Here is a 22,633-nt window from a genome sequence, read left to right on the forward strand (position 1 = left end):
CAAGAAATGCAAAAAGTAAAAATAATAATGATATTGGACATAAAGTCAGGTAGTGGATGTCGCTTCTATAGCTCTTGATTCTTCCTGAACAATTTGTAGCCTTTTTTCATGTGTTTGTATAATTTTGGGTAAATTGTCCCATACCTTGATTCCCATGCATTTTAAACTTTTTTGAAATAGTTGGGTATTTGTCTGTTGAGTATTTGAGCGAATTGGAGCTTGAGCGTCGGGTGTTATACAAATCTATAGATGATACGTGTGTGAAGAGATCATTGAAGTTCTCTGGTAGTTTGTTATTAGAAGCTTGAGATAGATGCACGTTGGAAAATTTTGGACTTTGTTGACTTTTGCTAGCGTTGGTAACACTCGCGTAACATTTATTGCTGTTGTTTCGTCGCATTGGTGGCGAAGTTGTTGAGCTCCCGCGGCAATCATCCGCGATTCGGTTGTTTGCTTCAGCGGTGATTATCTTGTAAACAATTCCATCATTGTTGTGGTGGCGTCACCAGACTGCAAGCCAATGCCCTCGCACCTACTCCGGTCCAGAATTGTTGCGCTGAGCGCTGGCAAGTTCATTGCTGTTGGTTCTACGCGTATGAATGGTTTTAGTGTGTGACCAGAGAGGTGCTAACTTCGGTTGGATTAATCTGCTTGGATTAGCTGTTGGCGAGAAGTAAACAATGATGGATCGCCCGAGGCTTCGGGTTCATTCACGTGACTGACTGAATGGCTTCCCTCTGCCGCTTTTCTATGAATTCAACGTAAAATTGTGCGATAAAGTCCTTCATACCAGAAACCATTCGAGGCGGTTTGCTGCTATTGTTCGTCCAGTTTGAAAGTTTACGTTGATCCACTGTCAGCAAACAATAAATCAACCCCCTATTTGAAGTTGTCAACCACGCTGCGACCGCGTCTAACCTGTGGTCACGATGAGTGCCGCGTCAGCTCATTGTTGGACGCCATCTTGTTTACTCAATTCTCTTCTCGTCACGGCTGATTGCTTTTCCTTTTCATGGTTGACTGCATGTGCTTTCATGAATGTTTTGCGTTGCAACAAGACAACAATGTCATTTATTTCAATGTCACAATTTGCAACGTTCATCTGATGAACATGAAAGTGAGAGCAGAAGCACACAAGTTGTTGCTTTGCGTCACTGACGTTTCGTGCACCCATAGAGCGAATAACATACAAAATAAAACTTGCGTAGTTACTGCTGTACTCCGTATATTTTATTTTGTATGTTATTCGCGTATGAGAGACGAGGGTGCACAAACTGCACATTGTCATGGTTCGCGAAGCGTCAGTGAAGCAATAAAACAACTTGCCTGGCAATTAAATGCCTGGTGAACAGCCTCATTCAATTTTCAAAACCACTTGTATGTTTCCGTTTTCACTTTCGCATTCACCAGATGAACGTTGCAACTAGCGCTAGAAAAGATGATAATCCTGGTGAACACCCAAACCTTGTCAGTATTCGGCAACATTGTTTGTCATTGTGAAGAAAGGGGCGTTCTTCCCGGCTATCAGCACAAGGCTGAGCACTCACTAGTACAGCGAGCAACTGCGATTCGCCAACCATAACGGTGTAGCTTCCACGCTAGCCATTCAGACTTTCCAATCAACAATATGTTTCTCGGCAGCCGATTTGTAGCAAGAATTGACAGCGATAGACACGTGTTTCGCCCATGAGGCTGGGCTCATCAGTATCGCACCGTATTCTGCCACAAATTTAGTCGACCACCGCTTTACCAGTCAGTTTAACTCTTATCTTTGTGGAAACAATTGCTGTCAATCGCTGTCAATTCTTGCTACAAATCGGCTGCCGAGAAACATATTGTTGATTGGAAAGTCTGAATGGCTAGCGTGGAAGCTACACCGTTATGGTTGGCGAATCGCAGTTGCTCGCTGTACTAGTGAGTGCTCAGCCTTGTGCTGATAGCCGGGAAGAACGCCCCTTTCTTCACAATGTCCTCTGCCCTGGCGCCTGCTGGTTTTGTTGGCTCTTTCTTTGTTTCCACAAAGATAAGAGTTAAACTGACTGGTAAAGCGGTGGTCGACTAAATTTGTGGCAGAATACGGTGCGATACTGATGAGCCCAGCCTCATGGGCGAAACACGTGTCTATCGCTGTCAATTCTTGCTACAAATCGGCTGCCGAGAAACATATTGTTTGTCATAGTTGATCAGAGGTCAGTGAGATTGTGCAAGTGCAGTGTTGTACCGTGCGGAGTTTGGTAGTTTTCCTCAGAGGATTGTGATGTCATAATCGACACCGTGAAGTCATATTGCATAACAATGATTGTCAGTTTGTCAGCATAAACGCTGGCAGTCACTGTGAGGGTTGTGTTGGGTTTGTGATGTAGGAGAGTGTTCCGCACTGTATAATGTATATGGAGCATATGCAGCTAATCTCATTTTGTGCGAAATTAATTGACCTTATTACTAAAAAAAACACTCTTAAAAACCACTGACCTTGACAGAGATATGCAAAAAAATGGGGTAAGCAATTTAACGTATTAGAGAACAACTACACGCCCAGTCAAGCTGGTGCAAGAGAGAAGCCCAATTACGGTTACGGATTAAAAGATACGATGCCTGGAAATTCAATGTTCAAAATAAATGTATGACACAGTCCAATTTGAAATTCTTCTGTTGCATATCGCGATTTCAGGTATTGAACCCTCTTCAGCACAACTTTATCTACAGCATAGTACAGTAAAATTTACAGCAGTTCACTTAGACTGAGATCTTCGTATTCCTTTTTCCTAAAGACAGGCTCGAGATATTTGATTTGACTTTCAGTTATGCTATTTCTTAATTTCTTGTATTGTTTGTATTTGGGTTTTAAACTTCTACATTTTTGATATGGCCTGTTTATGAAATACGGAGCATTTGCCTGAAAAGCCACATTTCAGCTGCTTTAATTTTACGCCTAGTTTCTGCAATGAAAGTTCATGTCTCACAACCATACTGGAGACCAGACCGCACCAACATTTTAAGAAATCGCACTTTCAGAGGAATGGAAAGCAGTTCAATAGAATCGGTCGTGGACTATGGAAAGCCTGTGTAAATAGACCTATTATTATCCATATCTCTTTCTTACATCGTGTCCGCTGTTATGAGGGAGCCAAGATAATTGAAAGAAGATACTTGCTCAATTGTGCTGTATGCCTGGTGAAGCGCAAAGTCGGGTTCAGGATTGTGTTTAAAATAGCCATGTGTCTTGCCACTTTGGATTCCCTATTTTCCTCTAATTTCACCGGTTTTGTTTAGTAGTCTACTGAAGTAAGCAATTGAAGCAATAAGCTCAATGCAAGTCTCTCCAAAGCTCTATTTCTAAAAATTAATCAAATCTTGCATCAAGCCCTTCTGCATGTAATTGACTTAGCAACCAGCAACTCAATGCTTGCAGAACGACTTTTCACATGCTTAAAATAATCAACATCCTTTAAATATCCCACAAAAACTTCTTTATTTGGCTAATTTTTGCGACAAAGCCAATTTTTTCGCCATAAAATCCGTTTTATTTTCACTAATAATAAACGTTTTTGCTATAAAAACTCGGGTGAGCTGGGTTTTAGAAAAAAGATACTTTGTAACAACCCTGGTGAATATTGAAAGCGTGGGTAATGGGATGGTTGTCATTTGGGTCACAATCACAGAGAGGCAACTAATTGTTGCAACTTACTGGAGGTTTATTGGGCGGGAGATTGTGTCACGTTCGTGTGATATAGAAACTATGACATCACGAAAAACGTAACGTCGAGAATGATTCAGCAGAAACATGAGAGCGTAACTCAACTGAAAGATAGGGAACTAATGATGCTGGTTGGTTTCATAGCTTAAGAAGTTTGTTGACGTTTAAAAACAACTGAATATTACAGAAAGTTATTGGCAGCAAGTAGTTGACAAGTCTAGCAGTTAGCTCGTTAACTGATTGAATTGTGAGACAACCATAACATGTTGATGTGTTTACATAGAGATAAGTAGAAACTGTGAATACTGCTTTGTGTGCATATTGGACAACCAGATCGTCACCATAACGCAATGGTAACTTCATTGTGATCTAACATTGTTTTTTGATGTCATAGTCGAAATGAGCAACAGGTCATGTTGGTATTGTACGCCAACTTGGCGTTTCCTGCGATATCTTCTGCTAAATAACTTTTTTGCATCCATATGTAATTGTTTCGTCATAGTTCATGTTGAAAAGTTCTAAGGTGCACACTGCACAGATGTTGCCCGCTAGCCTCAGTTGATGACGATTGTTTGCGTGCACTTCATGACGATTGATGTTTGCAGAGACGAAGGCCGATGACTACTCAAGCGTGACGATGCATCATCACAGTCAACATTCCCGCCAGCTCACGGCGCTTGCAGCGCAACAGGTAGGTCACGGTCCGATGATCATGAACAATGCCGCTGGATTATCCATCGTGGTTTGTTTAATTAGAACACTCTTTGTCTGGTGCACGATTGTTGTCAACTGACCATTTCGTGGCCAGGCTGCAGAGATTTCACTCTGTTGATTGGTCTGACCTTTGTCCAGAACGATTGAACGAGCAGGCGATGCAGAGGTTTCGGGTGAACTCAACCATTAAGCGGTGAAGGTGTTTCCACAAGTTGAACAGAAAATGTTTATTTTGCTTTCCAGGCGTTGATACAACAGAATCAACAGCAGAATCAACAACAGCAGCAACAACAACAAAGTCAACAGTTGTCTCAACCCCAAATGATAACCCCTCATCAGCTGATTGCCAACCCCTACCTTAACCCCTATGGTTTGCAACTTTTCTATGGGAACCCGGTATGTGGGATTTTTGTGCGTAACTTTGTGGCAGTTGTCACCGTTGTCCATCACGACCAGGGATGGTCCATGACCCAGTCTGTGAATGAGTTTGTGCTGTAGCCTACATTTCCATTATGGTCTAAGTTTGTCGCTTTTCTACAACAGCTGTCTCGCTCCTGTGAGGTCTGCTCTGTGGCTACTTTCCAGTCAGCGAATCAGTATCTATTGGTAACGACTGTTGATGTTGAATCTTAAAAAGAACTGATTTGTGTTGGTGAGGGATGGGTTGGAGCATAGGCGCCTAACTATTTTTTTGGACGTGGGGGCGAAAGCGTGTTTCATCAGCAGCAACGTAAATTCAGCGAAATGTCACGCAGATGGATGACGTAATTACAGTATGTCGTCACACTAGGATTGCTTTTATTGCCACACTCGGAGTTATCGCTACGTTCGACCTACCGTTAATTATTATAAACAAAACTCGACTAAAACACATGCTATGCGTCTGCGTTGGCTAGCGGTTGATGGACTGCGACTCTTTAAGCTAAGCACAATATAAAGTTTACCAACGAACTAGATTTATTGGGTCTGCTACTATTCGGTGAGTCCGATTCGGTGAGTCCGATTCGGTGAGTCTGATTCGCTGAGTTCCTAACTTCTAACCCCTAACCTTAACCCCTAGCCCCTAACCCTAAAACGGCAATGATAACACTGGTCTACACGATTTTTGCTCTATAAACTTTGAAAACTGAGTTAGAGTAATTTTGGGGTGCTGAATCCGAATCTGACCTCGGATTTATGCTATCACGTCAGGTTTGTGAGATATGATAACAACATATTGTTACTTTTGTCAAAAGTGGAAGATTTGACGTTGCGTTTATTGCACATACACATTGTGCAAGATCCAGAAATCCAGGCCATGTGGTGCATAAGTAGCTGAAATACACCTACCAATTATAATTTTGATACTAATTTGTTTTCTAAGCAACATTATTAACAAGGCAGTAATAACAAGCTAAAAGGGAGGCTATAAGTGTAATTGACTCCCTCTCCCGTCAATGTTTTGCATGAAACCACAAAGATTTAAGCAGGCCTATGGCAATGCTTGTTCAGTAACCATATTTAGGCTGTTTTGGCCTGTCTAACACTAACCTTTCGTTACAGCACTGCATATGTTGGTGGTAAACGCAACGCCAAATCTTTCACTTTTGACGAAAGTAACAATTTGTTGTTATCATATTTCACAAACCTGACGTGATAGGATAAATCTGAGGTCAGATTCGGATTCAGCACCCCAAAATTACTCTAAATCAGTCTTCAAAGTTCATGGAGCAAAAAAAAAAATCTTTTTTTGTAGACCAGTGTAATTAGGCTACGGTACCCGATAATTTAAAAAAAAAATTAAAAAATCCCCCGTTAAGGGATCGGACTCACCGAAACGGGCCATTCCGAGATTTATTAGCATGAAACAAGAAACGAAAAGGTTTACTAAAAGGTGTACTGTAAATGGAATGAAAATACTAACTTGATCATACGCTTGAAAATATACCTGTTGAAAGTAAAATCATTCATGTTTACAGCAATTCAACAGCACGTCACCTTTAATAAATTTAAAAGTTGCTGACATCCGTAAACAGCGCTTGAAAAATAGTTACGGAGAGACGTTTGATTAAGTTTTTTTTTGTTTGTTTGATTAAATTTTTCGTCTTGACATTGCTCCCTTTTCACTACAATATCGCAACTTATGGCTGACCAGCTTTCAAGTTTCAATTCGCTGTAATACGCCCGTTTTCGTGTTGCAGATGAAACAAAAAATAGGCATATTTGCCGCCTTTGATCGGGTTTCTATGGCAACGGTCGTGTGTGCGCCATGAAGTTTGCGTGAGTCCGTTGTGTTGATTATGCCGCGTGTGCGCAATGCGGTTTGTACCAGCCCTTGTTACGTTGGTTAGTGGCATGGCGCCCTCTTTTATAGCTCGCCGCCGGTGGTTAGTGGTAACCTCGGGCCGAGACTTCAAGTTCATTTTCACAGCAAGCGATTCACTGCCGCGACAATTCTCTGCAGAGGTTTCGACTTTCGAAAGCGACATCGAGTCTGTTTGCGAGCGCAGCTAAACGCACGCTGCGTCAACTAGCAAATTATGTTGTTTTGGGGTGCATTCAACATTTCATGACATTGAATCGACGCAAAGTGGTAGATTTTTGCTATGTCTCAGGCAGCAAAATCAGTCATTTTTACATTGATTCAACGTCTTCAGACGTTAAATCAATGTAAAAATGACAGATTTTGTTGTCTGGGGTGGGATTGTAGCATCGCTACTCGCTCTAGTGATTATTTATCACGAAGCTGTTGCGGTTTGCATTGAAAAATGTTTTCCTGCTGCCGATCGCTAGTTTATCTATTGTTTTATGTATCAATGCAGCATAAAAAGTTGCCCCCACACAGAAATATGCGTGGGGGCCTGGCCCCCACGGCTTAGGCGCCTATGGGTTGGAGGCGGCGATGTTGTGACGACGATTGTTGTTCCAGGCCTTGTCTGGGAGTCTCAACGCATCAACTCTGGTACAAGCTCAGCTTCAAGCGGCTGCTGTGGCAGCGGCGAGTAACCGAACGGTGGCACCACAAACAATGATGCCTTGGATCAAAGATCAACTAGAAAAAGATTTACAACATACCCAACAACAGGTTCGAGTGATAAGGTCGCGGCAAGCCGAGTGGAATCCTAGGTTGTTGATTGGTGAATCGATTGAAGATTTCACAGAATTACGATGACAATAAGAAGAGAAGCAATATAGGACAGCGCGTGCTGTTCTAACCCAAACCTTTACATGTTACCACTGATCACACGTGGTTTTATAATTAACTGCAGACACGACGTCACTGTTTCGACTTTAGAAAGGTCTCATTAGTGCAGTAAATCGTACACTAGACTTAAACGCCTTATTACTATGTAAGTAATGCAGCGTGGTGATTTTTCCATTTGCGGTAGGCAAGGAACCACATTTAAGTACTTTCACCCACCTTGCCAAAGTGCTCAAACTACTGGAGCGCTGAGCTATGCGCAATGCAACAGCAAGATGTCTGCCAACAAAAAGCTCATTTTCTAATTATTTGTTTTTATGTTTGCACCGTAAGTCTCACAAAGTTTGAGACATAAACTTTATTTGGTGATGTAGCTTCATGACCTTTTGTTGACATTTCAATCTTCTCCAGCAAGCACTGTATGCCGCTTTGTGGAGGAATAAGCCACCAGAAGAGATCGCTTCTGCTCTGTACAGAGCAGAGTCTGGAGGAAGCTCCTCTCCGAAGACCTCACAATCCTCTCCAGGCATGGAACCAACGTGAGTGTCTTCATCAGATTCTGCTTATTGTTGGAATGTTCATGTTGTTTGTATTTGGGAAATACAGAGCACGATATATTTCATTGAAATTCTGCTTTCGCGTGAAAGTCTTTGTCATTTGTTTAAAATTGCAAGTTTGTGTTTATTTCTGTTGAATGGGCTATCACGTGGTAGCTCGTTCAACAGAAATAAACCTGTGATTTTATATATATACAGCTTATTGAAAAGTTAGTCGTGACCAGCAAAGCGTAGGAAATAAGGTTGTTTATGGTTTTCAACATCTTGTCATAGACCAGCCCAGTGGTTCCCAAGCCCAGTGCGTTCCTCCCTTCACTGATTAGCAGTAGGAAAGGAGTGAAAGCTTCACAAAGTAGAATGGTTAAGAACCAGTGGACTAGCGTACTGTCGTCAAACACAGACAGTAGGTTAGATGTTTATGAACAGTGTCTTCAATGTTGGTATGTTGCAGGAAATCAGGACATACTCTGTCTAAGGATGATAAGGTTCCTGAAAGGTCGCACTCCCAGAAATCGCTCCCACGATCCTCATCGCCTCGAAGATCACATGACATCAACGGGAGCTTGCCACGCCCCTTTCCCACCCCTCGTGAGCAAACCCAAACTTCTTCTCCAGTTGGACAAGGAAGTTACCCGAAACCTCCTGCTCAACCGCAAACCTACAAGTCAGTCATCATGAAAGAGCGGGATCACATCCTTCGTCTCCAGCAAGAAGAGAGATGGAAGCTGGAAGAAGCACAAGCTCGGAAATTGCAAGAACTCGAGAGGGAAGTGAAGCGACAAGAAGACATGTGGAGAGCGGTGGGTACCATTATCATTATCATCATCATTGTTATCATCATCATCATTGTTAATGTTATTATGTTTTTAAAGACCAGCACATTCCTTCAAATGTGATCACCACATGGTGAGGTCATTGCTTTTAGATATCTCAAGTCACTGTTTCTCCTCTTGTAATTGTAGTTCATGGAGTAGAGTAGATGCAGCTTATGGCATCCAAGGATCCAACTGCTGTTCGAAATGTCTGGGAAATAACTTAAAGTGTTCAGGTTGACTCCATCGCTTTGAATAAACCTGAATCACAATTTCTGATCACAGTAGTTGCATTGAGGAAGGTACCGGAATGTAATGTTGTTTTAACTTCATTATTTTTGTTTCAGAAAATTACAAAAAACCCAACAAGCAATCGGAACGATGCCACAAAAAAGTTCACTGGAGAAAAGGAGAGAAGTTCCCAGCTGAAGCAGTCCACGCGTGGTGAGAAGACCTCTAGTGTGTGGGGTGTGCAACATCCAGTACCACAAAGCATTGCCCAGATTCCCTTGACTATGATAGATCCTGCCACATTTGTTGCTGCTCATGCTTCAAAGCTGATCAATGATGAGACTGTCTTGCAGAACGGCTCTTCTGATGTGGAACGGAACACTTCAAGCTCCAAGACTTCCATGTCACATCTGGAACCTCCTCGTCACAAATATCCTCCCTCTTCATCAAGTCAATCAGTGTCGAGTAGAAAGATCTGGCAGCCTCCTGTAATACCACCAAAACCAGTTTCTTCCTCAGAAAAATCTTCACTCCTAAAGCCCCCCCTGAAATCGTCAGAGCCCTCTCCTGGCAATTTATCTTCCTCCTACAAAGGTTATCGTCTTCCTGCACCATCATCTGTTCCAGTGAAACCTTCCAACAACCACGTCGTCAACATCCACTCACTCAAGTACAGTCCTCCCTCATCGTCGCCAAAGCCTCGCACAGCTGCCAGCCCGCGATCTCATTCAGAAAAGACCGTGGTTGTCAAAACATCACCTGTGACGTCACATTCGGACGCTCAGACTGTCAAGTACATTAGCGATAGGGGCCAAGCGAGCCACCTAGCTCCTAATCGAAGCCCCACTCCTCCGCTTGGGCCATTGATGGCAGATGGGAGCCGAGCGCGTATTTTATCAGAAGCATCGTTAAGAAATCTTTATCATTTTCCTGGTCCCCTGTCGAAGCCTGAACCGAAGGCCACCGAAGCGACATCAGAAAATGTCTCCGACCAGGTCATTATCAACGAACCCCACTACAAGGTGACTGCTCTCACCGGTAACCATGACAACACAGCCAAGGTGACTTCTACCCCGCCCAGTCATCTCGTCTACGCAAAACCTGCCATGACCTTGCGAACGGATATGACGTCACGCGAAGGCAGCCCGTCTATAGGAGCGAAGGAGGATAATGAGATGGAGGTGAAAAATGTTCGAAAGCGAAGCAGAAACAGCGATGATGCGGATCCCAGTAAGAAGATGTGTAAAGAAGAGTCTCGGGTTTACTTCCCTCGCTACAACGCCGCGTCACATGCCACCGCCAACCTTCCTGATGTTGTGTCTACCGCAGATCCTGTCCTCCGAGAGCTTGTTGCCAACGGAATCTTTGGTGTCACCACCTCCAGCATTATTTGGAGAGATCCGACCCAGGTTGTTGACCAATATCCAGGGACCCCCAGCAAAGTGGCATTGAAAGGTGCGCTCATGGGTTTGAAGGCGGATAATGGGTGGAATTTGTCATCAAGTGACTCTACACACGGTGCATCCCCTTCCAGCGTTCCCACAGAAGAGAGAGGACCCCCTTCCAACATTCCCACAGATGAAAGAGGACCCCCTTCAATTCAGTCCCATTCTTCTTTGAATGTTTTCCCAACAACATCTGATCAACAAAAGTTACCAATTGTTTGTCCATCAAAACTAAACCAAGAAAGTTCGAACGTTGAACCTGAGTCTCCCTCCAGCCGTCACTCCGCACCCCCTTCCAAACCTTTCGACCTGAGCCTGAACCCGCTCCAGCAAAGCATGGGCCCGTCTGCCACAGTGCCTGCTACTGTGGACACAAGCAATTATAAACCTTTTGCTGGTGGATCCTCCAACAGTCCAGCCTCCGATGTGTCTGCAGTGTCTGATCTTTCGTGGGGTTCAAACAAAGTCAAAACCCCATCAAGCGATAGTTCAGGAACAAAAAGTGCTGCTCCACCTAAACTGAAGAAAGCCTGGTTAAAGAGAATGTCTGATGAACCTAATGATCCTGCAAAGGATAGTGTCAAGTGTAGCAGTCCGGAAGAGCTCCCCACTTCCCCTCTAGTGATCATCAGTTACCCTGGGACTCCAGTTGAGGAGAAGCCTCCCAGCGAACCCCCGTCCCCCCACGACGATAGCCTGGACCCCCCCTCCAAGAAATCAAAGAAGAAACATCGAAACAAAGAAAAGAAGCACAAAGATCCAGACAGAAAGAAGCGAAAACACAAAGAAGGAAAGAAATCCAGAAAAAGTGATTCTGATTGCCCCACCGATGTCTGCTCGCCCAGTCTCGGTTCCGCGGGTATGAAAGAGGGACCAGAAGACTCTTCCTTAAAGGTGTTATCCAATAGCAAATTGTTCTTGATGGGGCAGCTCGACCATTCAGAAGATGAAGTTGATGATTCGGTTGAAGGAGGAGACATAAAGAAGTCCAAGAAGAAAAGTGGAGCGAAGAAGATACGATCAGAGATGCCTACTGGAGAAAGTAAGTTTTTGTTTCACTTTATGACTTGGCAAGCGTTTTCTTGGTGTTACTTGCGTCATAAGCGTTCCGACCAAGCCGGATGCAACTATTACGACGTAGAACATTATTGCACTTGACGAGATGTAACGTAGTTAGTGTCCGCTCCAACTGCTGTTAACTGACGTGCGGTTGATGATACGAAATATGTGCATTGTGCAGGTTTGGTTTGCGGCTTTATTAGATACCTGACAATTTTATCATGTTCTTACTGAAATTGTGGTAAAATCTAAGTTCTACTGTTGTTGATTGATTGATTGTTGCAGACGGGCTTCCCATCTCGGTTCTCCTGTGCAGAAAAGAGCAGGCCAGATTGAAGCGGTTGGGGGAGCCCTTCATGCAGGACGCCCCTTGCCACGAGATAATAGGTTGGTACAGTGCCATTGCATCTATATTAGAAGCTACTCTGACGTGCTACTGCGGAAAGCTTCACGCAATTGTCCTAGCCTAGCTTACCCAAGCCAATGTGCATTTTGTGAAGATGTGAGGCAAGGTTCCTCATTGCAACTTTCAGGGGTGCATTGAGTATCTTGCCAGGACACACCCGAGTGCTCTCACGGAGTGTCGAACCGATGCCCTCCTGACGACCGTACACTCTCACCACTCGGCCATGTAACGGAACCAAATTCCCCGCAGGAGCCAACCAATCCGCGCTTGCACTTCGTTGCATTGTCATTTCAGGGTTGTAACTTTATAGCTGCTGCTTGTTTCATTGCTGTGATGTAAGAAACACTTCAATGACGTAGTTACAGTTGATCCTCAGCATGTTACTTCTGTTGTCAGCGATGAACGGGATCGCCACGCAGACTCTTCCATCCGGCTTGTCATCTGTGCCAAAGTGCAGAGAGTGCGGGAATGCAAAGAGGAAAGACAACAGCACCGTCTTCTGCAGGTTCTACGGTTTCAGGAAGTGAGTGCTTCGTTGTTATGGTGGCGCATGATGATAGGTCACGTGATTTGCGTGGCATCTTCCATCTCGTATGGAACTTTTTGTTGCTGCGTGAACTCAAATGATGTTTGTCACCTCCGCAGGCTCGCCTTCATCAACGGGATCCTCCATGCATCCGGATTCTGTGATCCGGAGGATAGTCGTCTCTGCGACGTCCGCTTGTGGCTACCGACAATGGGGAAGAGCAGGGATTCGAACAACAAACCTTCGCTTGAGCTGGAGACGTGCCGGTACATCATGAAACACATCGGTGGAAAGTTTTGCGAGTTGGTGCGTGATGAGAAGGAGGAACTGACGAAGGCCGCGCTCAATGGTATGCTGCAGCTTCCACGTTTTATAAACGTTAATTTTACGTTTAAACGGACAACCAGACAACCGTGGTGTCCGTGTTCAATGACATCATCAGGTTTGTGACGTCATTTATGTCGTCACTTTACCCGCGCACTTTCAAGTGATCAAAAGATAATGAGCTTCAGCAAGATGTCGGATGCATAAAAACTGCTCCTTCGATGCTTGTTCAGTTTGCTTGGAGTTGTTTGAAATTCAATTGAATTTTTTATTCCAAAACATTTCAATGAAAAGAAATAGTTGTAGAGCCGCATATTTGTTGGCACGTTATTCGTGCCAATCAGTTGGAAGAGGATTTTCAATATTTTGTTAAAGGGGGCATAGCTCGTGTACATTGAAAACACTTTCTTTTAACTTTGTGTTCAGATTTAAACCGAGTTGATTAACTTATGGTTCGGAAGCATGCGGTATGTTATGGTTGTCTTCAATATGGTAGCAAGTGACGTCATCCATAGCCATGACCTCATAACAGTGACAAATGATGACGTTGCAGAGGGCATCCGATGGAAGCGTCCAGTGTCGGGGGTGCGAGAGATGTGCGACGCGTGCGAGACAACGCTGTTCAACCTCCACTGGGTCTGCCACAAGTGCGGGTTCGCTGTCTGCTCGGATTGCTACAAGATCAGAAGAGGAATGTCCGTGTCAGGTACGACTCTCTGTGATGTGCCAAACGTGTCTTGTTTCGTGCAATCTTTACTTTCCAACCGACCGCCGAGTGGTAATATGTTAAGGATTTCCGCTTGTTGATGTAGTAAACAGACTTTTTTCATGCAAAGCTTTCCGTATGAGCCTTCTGTTTTCCCATTCCCGAACGTGCAAAACAAAACAGGAGGTGGTTGCTTTTGTGTTGTGGCGCAACAAGCTGAACTCTCAAAGCTCTTCCCTCTTTTCTGCCATACCCATCAACCGGGTGCATTCCTGGTGGTAGGGCGCTGTCTACAATCTACTTTCTCTCACAGAGCTGGAAGCTTATGACGCGGACAGGAACCACCTGTACAGATGGATGACGTGTACGAGGGGGAAGCACCACGCCCCATCCCAGCTGGTCCCCACCCAAATCATTCCCAGGTACATCGCATGCGGGCGTTTCCACAATTGTGTTCATTGAATTAATTTGCCCAAAATGTCGTCTCTTAATTGGTTTGAAAGGCGTTGTAAAATACAAGACCTTGTGGAAATCTTTTTAAACTCTTTCAAGATGATGGAAGTTGGTTTCCAAACTTCATATGGAACGAGCTAGCATCAGAACTGGCGTTTAACGGATTGATATCCGAGCAGTGGAGTTGCAGCTGAACAAACCAGGATGCTCGGTGGTACCACAATTTGTCAAATTCTGTGACACTATCATTTCTTCAAAAGGTTTTATGCACTTGGGTCTTGTATAAACCCATGATATGGTCCAATTAGCTGTAGCTTGTGTTTAATTTCGAGGCGGCCGTTTTTATCCCTATTCTTATGTGCGATGATTTTCTTTGTTATCGTTCAGTAGTTAACGCACCCCACCTTCCATGTAGTCATGGAGGATGCGAGTATCCACCTGATCCCAACTTCCACTAACATCTTCACCTTCACAGCTCCTGCCTCTTCGACCTCTGCGAGCTCGCCCATCAAGCTTGCGCAAGGTGGAGCATCACATCGCAATGCCGTTGTAAAAAGGGGGAGTTTTTTCACACCCCTCGACCCACCGACCCCACCCCCTTGCTCAAGAACCATTGCAACAGCGCGTTGTTGTCGCACAGCGCTGGGAAAGTGACCTCTAGTAAACCCGACGTCAAAACTTCAGTTAACAGAGACAGGTGAGGGTACTTCTGTTCAAATATTTGATGACTTTCTTACTGTGCCCCCCCCCGGACTCCCTCATATTAACTGTGCTTTCCCCTTAGCAACCGCTTCAAGAGTTACGATTGCGAGAGTTCGGCTTCCCCGCTCGACTGGCTGGCAAGCATTGCCTTGCGCGAACAACGCAAGAGCTCAGTCGCGTCATCGTCGATTGTCACGTCATCGTTGGTCAAGGGCATCGGGTGAGTGATCGATTTTATTCATCAATGACGACATCACGCTGTTGGCGCTAGTAACGAATCACTATGACGTCACAGAAGCGAAGACAAGACGCCGGGCAAGGAGACTGGCAAGGTGACGTTATCGCAGCAGCGTGGAGGGGGCTTGTTGGCGACATCTAGCAAGGCTGCCCCCCGCTCGTGGTTATGCAATGGGCAGCTCCTCCAGTTGACCGACAGCACCAGCGAAGTGAATGTGGATACCTTCCAGCTGCACTGGTTCTATGGGATGGTGAGTTGCATCCAGTGACGTTTCATCGCTTCTCAAGCGCGGCGTCTGATCTCATCCTGTTGCAGCCCGTCATGGCGTCTGGAGCGTCCAACAATCTCAACCGCGACCTGTGGCGACCGGAGACTTTTAGTCGAGAACACGGCGACGAATCGACAGGGAGCGCTCTCATTAACTGCAAGAGAGGATCTATCATCACTAACGCGTTCATCAAGGACTTCTGGAACGGATTTGAATCCATAGAAAGTGAGTATTGTGTTCTGATGATGCCGTGCTCTGGCGATGCCGTGCTCTTACGATGCTGTACTCTGACGATGCTGTGCTCTGACGACAAAGCTTAGATTGTGACGCAGCTGTGACTTTACAGATCGTCTTCGGGATGAGCGAAGTGGTGAAAGGATGATCTTGAAGTTGAAAGATTGGCCAACCACGGAGGACTTCATTGATACCATGCCCGACAAGTACGAGGACTTGATGCGAGGCCTCCCTCTGCCCCAGTATACGGCCCGGGATGGCAAGTTCAACATGGCCGCCCACCTACCCGACTTCTTCGTTCGGCCTGACCTCGGCCCAAAGATGTACATCGCTTATGGTGAGTGTTGGTTAAGTGGGTAAGACGTCATCAACGCGACCGACTTTGACTCTTTGACGTCACGCGCAGGTTGGGTGAGCGAAAGCGACTGGAGTCAGGGTACCACCAACCTTCACCTGGACATATCCGACGCGTGCAATCTCATGGTCTATGTGGGGATTCCCAATGACGAACCGACCGGAGCACAGGATGCTCTCATCAAGGTACATTATCACGTCACCATGCGCATTGTCAGCTCCAATGTGACGTAACATGACAATTTGTTGTGGCAGATCATCAAGGAGGGAGACGCCGACGCGGCACAAATCGAGCGAGCAAAAACCCACAAAGCTGGGGCGCTGTGGCACATCTTCAAGGCGTCAGACACCGACAAAATAAGAAAGCTCATTTTGAAGGTCAGTGTTGCCAGATAATTTACGTTTCAACCGATGCTTTTCATTGGGACACTGCAGCCCAGACAAAGTAGCAGTTCTAGAGACACCACAACAATCACAATGAATCATAGTGTCCAATTGTCGTGACGTCACTAAAAGAGAGTTTCTGACACTCAACCGGTATAGCGATCTATTTTAACTCAAACATGGCAACCTACTGTACACAGGCCATGCTAAAGTGCGAGTTTCAAATTTGGTTGTTTACATCCTCAAAACTATCATTTCAAAGAGATATAAAGCACTTTTAGCTTAAAAATCAAAATTATATCGGCCACCAGTCATTATTACAGGTTGGCTCGTTGGCGAGGCCTGTGTTGTACAACTGTTGTTGTGACGTAATAACCGAGTCTGTTGATCTAATTCTAACGGAACAAGTTTTTTTCCCTCGAAGCCTGCTCCATCACCATGGCGACAGGTTGTTATCGATTCTTTGTCCAGGTGAAAGCGGAGAAGGGGATTCTTGTCTCGGAAGATCATGATCCTATCCACGACCAGCAGATCTACCTGGACCAGACTCTTCGCCGTCGCCTCCGGGAGGAATATGGTGTGGAGGGATACCCGTTGGTGCAGTGCGAGGGAGACAGTGTCTTCATCCCCGCTGGTGCTCCTCACCAGGTGTTCAACCTCCACTCCTGCATCAAGGTGGCGGAGGATTTTGTGTCTCCGGAGCATGTCGATAAATGCTTCAAGTTGACCGAAGAGTTCCGCCGTCTCTCCACTGCGCACTCGAACCATGAAGATAAACTTCAACTGAAAAACATCATCTTCCACACGATGAAGGAGATCGTTGCCTCTCTCTCGTGGCATGAAGCGAACGGGGGCTTGGAGACCGGCATGGAAGCCAAGGCCGCCCCTGAAGATTGATCTGGGGATTCCCCGAAACGCTAGTGCTGCTTCCGTCATTCCATGCGCTGACGTCATACCTCGTTTGTATATATCTGTTTCGTTTTCATCGAATAAAAGTTTACCAGCGACCTCAAGCGGTCAGGTTCAGGGCAGTAGTTGTTGGGGTGGGGGGGTTGCATCTTGGTGGGACAGGTCCTTGCATGGTCGATCGTTATTGTCGCTTTGGGGGACGCCTGATAGAAACAACTTCTGTGGCACAAAGGTCTCGATTTAGCTGAAATCGCACTCAGTGGCTTTTAATAATAACACTGGTCAACAAATTTTAACAAAATTTTTGAATCAGAGACACAAGTTAACTTCCAGATGAATTTTTTGCGCTAATTCTGTATCTGCGCTTGTTCTTTCTCTGGCACATCAGGTTTTGAAAACATATGCATTTTAAAATGTTAGGTATTTTTCCGTATTAGTTATGTAAAAATACGTTTCCAAAATATAACTTAAGGCGTTTGATAGAGTTCCAAGAAGAGTAATGGAATTGGCAACGAGAAAAAAAGAAATACCAGAGGCACTCGTGCAAGCAGTAATGAGTCTTTATGACGGTGCAAGGCAGACTTGGACAACTAGATAATTTTAGTTGTCTAATTCGATGAATTAGAGCAAAACGTTAGTACTGCTAATTCTAATCTAATTTGGTAAAAACTTGTTTAGCCTACTCTAAATCTAGCTCTAATCTCCAGTTTTGCTAAAAATTCTAGTTTTTCAGCAAATGAAAGGAAACCTCATGCAAGGAAAATACAATAACAAGATCAAAGTGTCATACTGTCATTCCATCGCTTAAGTAGCGAAGTCATTAAAAGCTCGATTAACTCATCAATTCACCTACATCACAATGTCTATTATGACGTAAATGGTTTTGTTGCAGGCAGGCGCGAATCTAAGAGTTTTTTTCGAGGGGGGCCAGAAAATTTGAAAATCAATTAAAAAGAAAGAAAAGGCTAAACAGATATGAACAATGATACTACGACATATACGATATGCTAGAAAATAGACATTAAAACAACCATTTTCATCAATTGTGATGCCGAGGGACTAATATCAGCTGTTTAGAAGCATATCAAACCATTTGATGCGGAACCATACAATTTTTCACAAAATTTCGGGGGGGGCCCGGGCCCCCCCCCCATAAATCCGCGCCTGGTTGGAGGAATGACACTTTGATATAGAGATGCCATATTAGCGTTTTCATCCAAATGGAAAAAGATATGTGACGACTGCGTCAAACTAATTCTAATCTACTTTAAATTCTAGTTTGTGAAAACTAGCTAGCTCTAATGTTTAAAAACTAAAATCGCTGTAATTCTAATCTAATTTCAAAAAGTAAAAAAAAAATTATAATTGTGCAAGGACAAGAGTTCGAGTTTTCGGTGAAGTTGAGTGTACACCAGGCTTCTGTCCCCTCTCGTCTAATCTTTGCCATTGTGTTTACCGGTACCGAATGTGTAAAGCAGATTTATTAATGGAGATACTGTACGCGGATGATTTAGTTTTGTTGAGTGACACAATAAAAGATTTGAAAAGTGGAAGAAGTCGCTTCAATGTAAAGGTATGCGCGTGAACATCAAAAAGACAAAGATCGTAACAAGTGAAACGGAAGGAGAAATCACAATGAGCAAAATTGACCCATGTGGAAAAAGAGTGATGGCAAATGCTGTTATGTGTACGAAATGCAGGAAGTGGGTAGGCTAGGCTACATGAAAGATGAAGAGTGACATGCCCATCCGGAGATGGTTTTGAATGTGAAAGATGTAAGATTGAAGAAAAAATGGTTAGTCCTGTTGAAAAGCTGAATGGCCGTGCTAACTAGGGGAAGGTGGGGTTAGTTGAGTCAGTGGGTTGGTTGAGTCACCATTGTTTTCTGACTAACCAAGCATGACTTCGTGAAGATTAATTGCTTGAAATAATAAGCATTATAGGTAACTGCGTCCATCTTGTTTTAGCAGCTGTGTAAGTTATACAGGTTATACAGTCAGCAAAATGCCATTTTTTAGACTAAAAAGTAAATATTTTCAGCTCAAAGTTGATTAGGATGCTGAAGCTATGATAGGCGTAAGCGAAGATAGCGTCGAAGTTTCATATAGTTTATAGCTATCTTATGCACAGTGCATTTGTGTAAAACTGATAAAGCTTTACGTATAGATAGGCTAATACTTTCAATAATTGTCACGAGGAAGGATTGGGGTTGGTTGAGTCAATAGCTGCGGGACTAGTTGAGGCAGTGACTCAACTAACCCTACCTCAAGTTGCAGGCTGCTGAAATCTTACTTCTGAATTTTATTGCTAAACGCGCATTATTAATTCAGTTACTTGGACAAAATGAGCTATTATTTGATTATTACTTTTCTGTTTAGCTTTAAAATATTTTCAAATTAAGTCTTAAAAATTATAAAAAAAACTGGTCGTGGACAATGGCTTATGGAGACTTTTGAAGCTGGTTTGAAGTTAGTGCAAGATGGTATGTCGTTAAGAAAGGCAGCAGAAAGAGTTGGTGTGGACAAAGAAACGTTTCGTAGATGTTTGAAGAAGATAAATGAAACTGGAGCTGATGCTTCTAAAGTAAAGATGGGATGCTCAAACCACAAACAAGGCATGAAACAAGTTGGGTCTATTGTTTTTAGGGATAGAGGAGATTTGGTGACTGTGATCGGCACCATCAATACTCTTGGAATTGCTCGATTCGTTATTGCTGCACTTGATGCAACTCGTGCTGTCCTATGGTGGAAGTAGTAGTTCTACATGTATCCAATGCAACAGTTGGGCACACTTGGCGTGCACCGACAACAGTGCTGTTTTTACATATCCACTTGTGATTAATTTAGGGGTAGGGAACTTACGGCCGGCGGGCCAAATGTGGTTCGCAAAGCAATATATTGTGGCCTGTGGGAGCATGAAAAGTATTAGATTTCATGTCATTTTCGATAATACGTGTGAAATTTGGGTCTGGGCGATATGAAGACCTTTTTTTTAGAGAAATGGCATGAAGTCGGGCGAAATCGAGAGAAATTTGGGCCTGGTTGCGGTGAAGACCTTTTTTTAAATTTTTTTTAGAGAAATGGCATGAAGTCGGGCAAATTCGAAGAAAATTTGTGACTGGTTGCTGTGAAAACTCTTTTTTTATGAAAAGTTTGTGGAAACGGGCGAATTTGGAGGAGCCATGTGGCCCGCCTGGTATTTTTAATATTTCTTGTGGCCTATAGGTTATTCCCCACTTCTGGATACAATAAACGTTCATTGATGGCATAGATCAGAGGTGCCAGTCTGCCAGATAGGGACGGTGCCCCATAGCCCCAAAAAATTATGCATCTCATGAATGCCATTGCGCCTCAACTAACCCCACCCACTGACTCAACTAACCCTGCATGCGGGGTTGGTTGAGTCAAACGGTGCTCTGTGTTCAAGGTAATAAAAATGACAATTAAACGTGAGATAGCATTTTAATAAATGGGTAGTAGCAAGCATACTTCGTTACCTTTGTTTCACTTAGACTTTGATAAGTGTATCTACAATAGGTAAAAAATTATAAGGAAAAATCTGAAACATGACTCAACTAACCCCACCTTCCCCTACTGATATATATCCTAACCTACTACATAATTTTTCATTCAGGCACGTTTTAAACCTTTCAAGGTTTTGCCACCTTTTCCCGTTCGTTAACGTGCTGGTAGGTTTATATCGATTTTTGTAGTTAGTATCTTTTTCGTCCCGGACGCGTTAATGACGAAAAATAAAATGATTGATTGATGATTGAATAACGAAGTTAAATCAGTGAATGCCTTTTGCTATCTAGGAGATAGATTAAATGCCAGTGGTGGTTGTGAGGCCGCAGTGACTGCGCAAGAGTATGCTAAGGTTTGGTTGGGTTGAATTCAAAGAGTGTCGAGAGTTGTTATGTGGTAGAAGATTTCCGTTGAAAATGAGAGTAAGAATTTATGCTAGTTGTGTGAGATCTGCAATGCTGTACCGAAGTGAGACTTGGTGCCTACGGGGAAACGAATTGGCAATTTTAAGAACTGGGAGAGCGATGGCGAGCAGACTTGGACAACTAGAAATTTTGTAGTCTTTCGAAATTAGATTATAATTAGAGTAGCTTATACAAATTAGACTAGGATTAAAATTAGAGCTACCCGAGTTTTCACAAATTAGAGTAGAATTTAAACTAAATTAGAGTTAATTTAAACTAGATCAGGACTTAATTACAAAATTGCAGTAGAAAAATCTCACAACAGAGAAACTTGGCATCACATTGCCTCCAACCCTCGAGAGGAAGGAACTTGATGATGATGAGAGTTAGTTGGACGCAGTTGCCACATATCTTTTTTTAGTTGGATAAATGCGGCAACTCGGGATCAAAGTGTCATTCCACCATCACAGCGCCAAAACCACTTACGTCATAATATAGACTACATTGTAACTTCAGTGAATTGATGAATTAATCGAATTTTTCATGACTTTGCTGCTCAAGGGGTGGAATGAAACTTTGATCTTGATCGTTTTATTGCATTTTCTTTTTATAACGTTGATAAGAGCGCAGTATCCTTCTATTTGCGAAAAAATACTCTTGGACAGACTAAAATTTTTAGCAAAACTGGAGATTGGATAAGAACTACAATTAGAACAAACAAGTTTTTACCGAATTTAAATTAGAATTACCGACATTTCGCTCTAATTTATCGAATTCTAGTTGTTCAAGTCTGATGGTGAGGGCAATGTGTGGTATGAAGCTGATGGACAAAAGAGAAAACGAGGAACTTATGAACTTGTTTGGGTTGAACTTGAATGAGGATGTTGATAAGTTGGCGAATGGAGTGAGGTGGTACGGGCATGTTTTTTTATGAGAAGAGCGCTGGAGTTGCAAGTGGAGGGTCGTAGGAAACAAGGAAGACCCAAGAAAATGTGGACAAGGCAAGTTAAAGAGGAAAACAGCAAGGTGGGCTTGACAAGAGAGGACGCGTTAGATAGATCGATGTGAAGGCGATTGCGGCACTTGGAGGTGAATCCGGCCACCCTCGGTAACGGGGACACGACTGGATTAAAACTTGAGTAGTACAACTACTGGTAATCACAATGCGTTGTGAAATCCGCTTTGTGCAAACTTGAGGTCAAAATTGTCGTTATTACGTCATATTCCGTCGTCATAAGTCAAATTTAAACAACAAAAATTTAAATATCTCAAAACCTGTTGTGGTGGAGAAAAAAATAGACGTTTTCGGAATCAAAACCCTTCAAAAATCGTCTAATCGAGTCTCTGATTGAAACTTGCTGTTGACCAGTGGAACCAACTGACGGATATGCATCTTCCAACTAAACTGTGGCTTTTTATTGTGCCTTATCGTCTCTTGTAAGGAGCGTCATAATTTGACATTCCACCCTTGCTGCGTCATCGATGCAACGTAATTGGTGGTTAAA

At 43.6% G+C, this 22,633-nt stretch overlaps 1 protein-coding gene across 1 annotated transcript in view; it reads left to right on the top strand.

Moving 5' to 3' along the window:
• The window catches only part of LOC145781774 (uncharacterized), a 36,059-nt gene extending 18,755 nt beyond the window's left edge, over positions 1-17,304 (top strand). Inside the window, exons 10-28 of the mRNA XM_082593444.1 lie at positions 4,303-4,388; positions 4,655-4,807; positions 7,320-7,475; positions 8,004-8,131; positions 8,601-8,949; positions 9,309-11,679; positions 11,982-12,083; positions 12,499-12,625; positions 12,748-12,977; positions 13,506-13,658; positions 13,972-14,080; positions 14,587-14,808; positions 14,896-15,033; positions 15,109-15,301; positions 15,367-15,544; positions 15,666-15,890; positions 15,960-16,093; positions 16,163-16,285; positions 16,763-17,304. Coding sequence (XP_082449570.1) covers positions 4,303-4,388; positions 4,655-4,807; positions 7,320-7,475; positions 8,004-8,131; positions 8,601-8,949; positions 9,309-11,679; positions 11,982-12,083; positions 12,499-12,625; positions 12,748-12,977; positions 13,506-13,658; positions 13,972-14,080; positions 14,587-14,808; positions 14,896-15,033; positions 15,109-15,301; positions 15,367-15,544; positions 15,666-15,890; positions 15,960-16,093; positions 16,163-16,285; positions 16,763-17,188 — 5,603 coding nt within the window. The 3' untranslated portion in view covers positions 17,189-17,304. The remainder of the gene's footprint in view (positions 1-4,302; positions 4,389-4,654; positions 4,808-7,319; positions 7,476-8,003; positions 8,132-8,600; positions 8,950-9,308; positions 11,680-11,981; positions 12,084-12,498; positions 12,626-12,747; positions 12,978-13,505; positions 13,659-13,971; positions 14,081-14,586; positions 14,809-14,895; positions 15,034-15,108; positions 15,302-15,366; positions 15,545-15,665; positions 15,891-15,959; positions 16,094-16,162; positions 16,286-16,762) is intronic.
• The last annotated feature ends 5,329 nt before the right edge of the window (positions 17,305-22,633 follow it).

Source organism: Aplidium turbinatum, chromosome 13 (genome assembly GCF_918807975.1).
Source record: "Aplidium turbinatum chromosome 13, kaAplTurb1.1, whole genome shotgun sequence".
Lineage (NCBI taxonomy): Eukaryota > Metazoa > Chordata > Ascidiacea > Aplousobranchia > Polyclinidae > Aplidium > Aplidium turbinatum.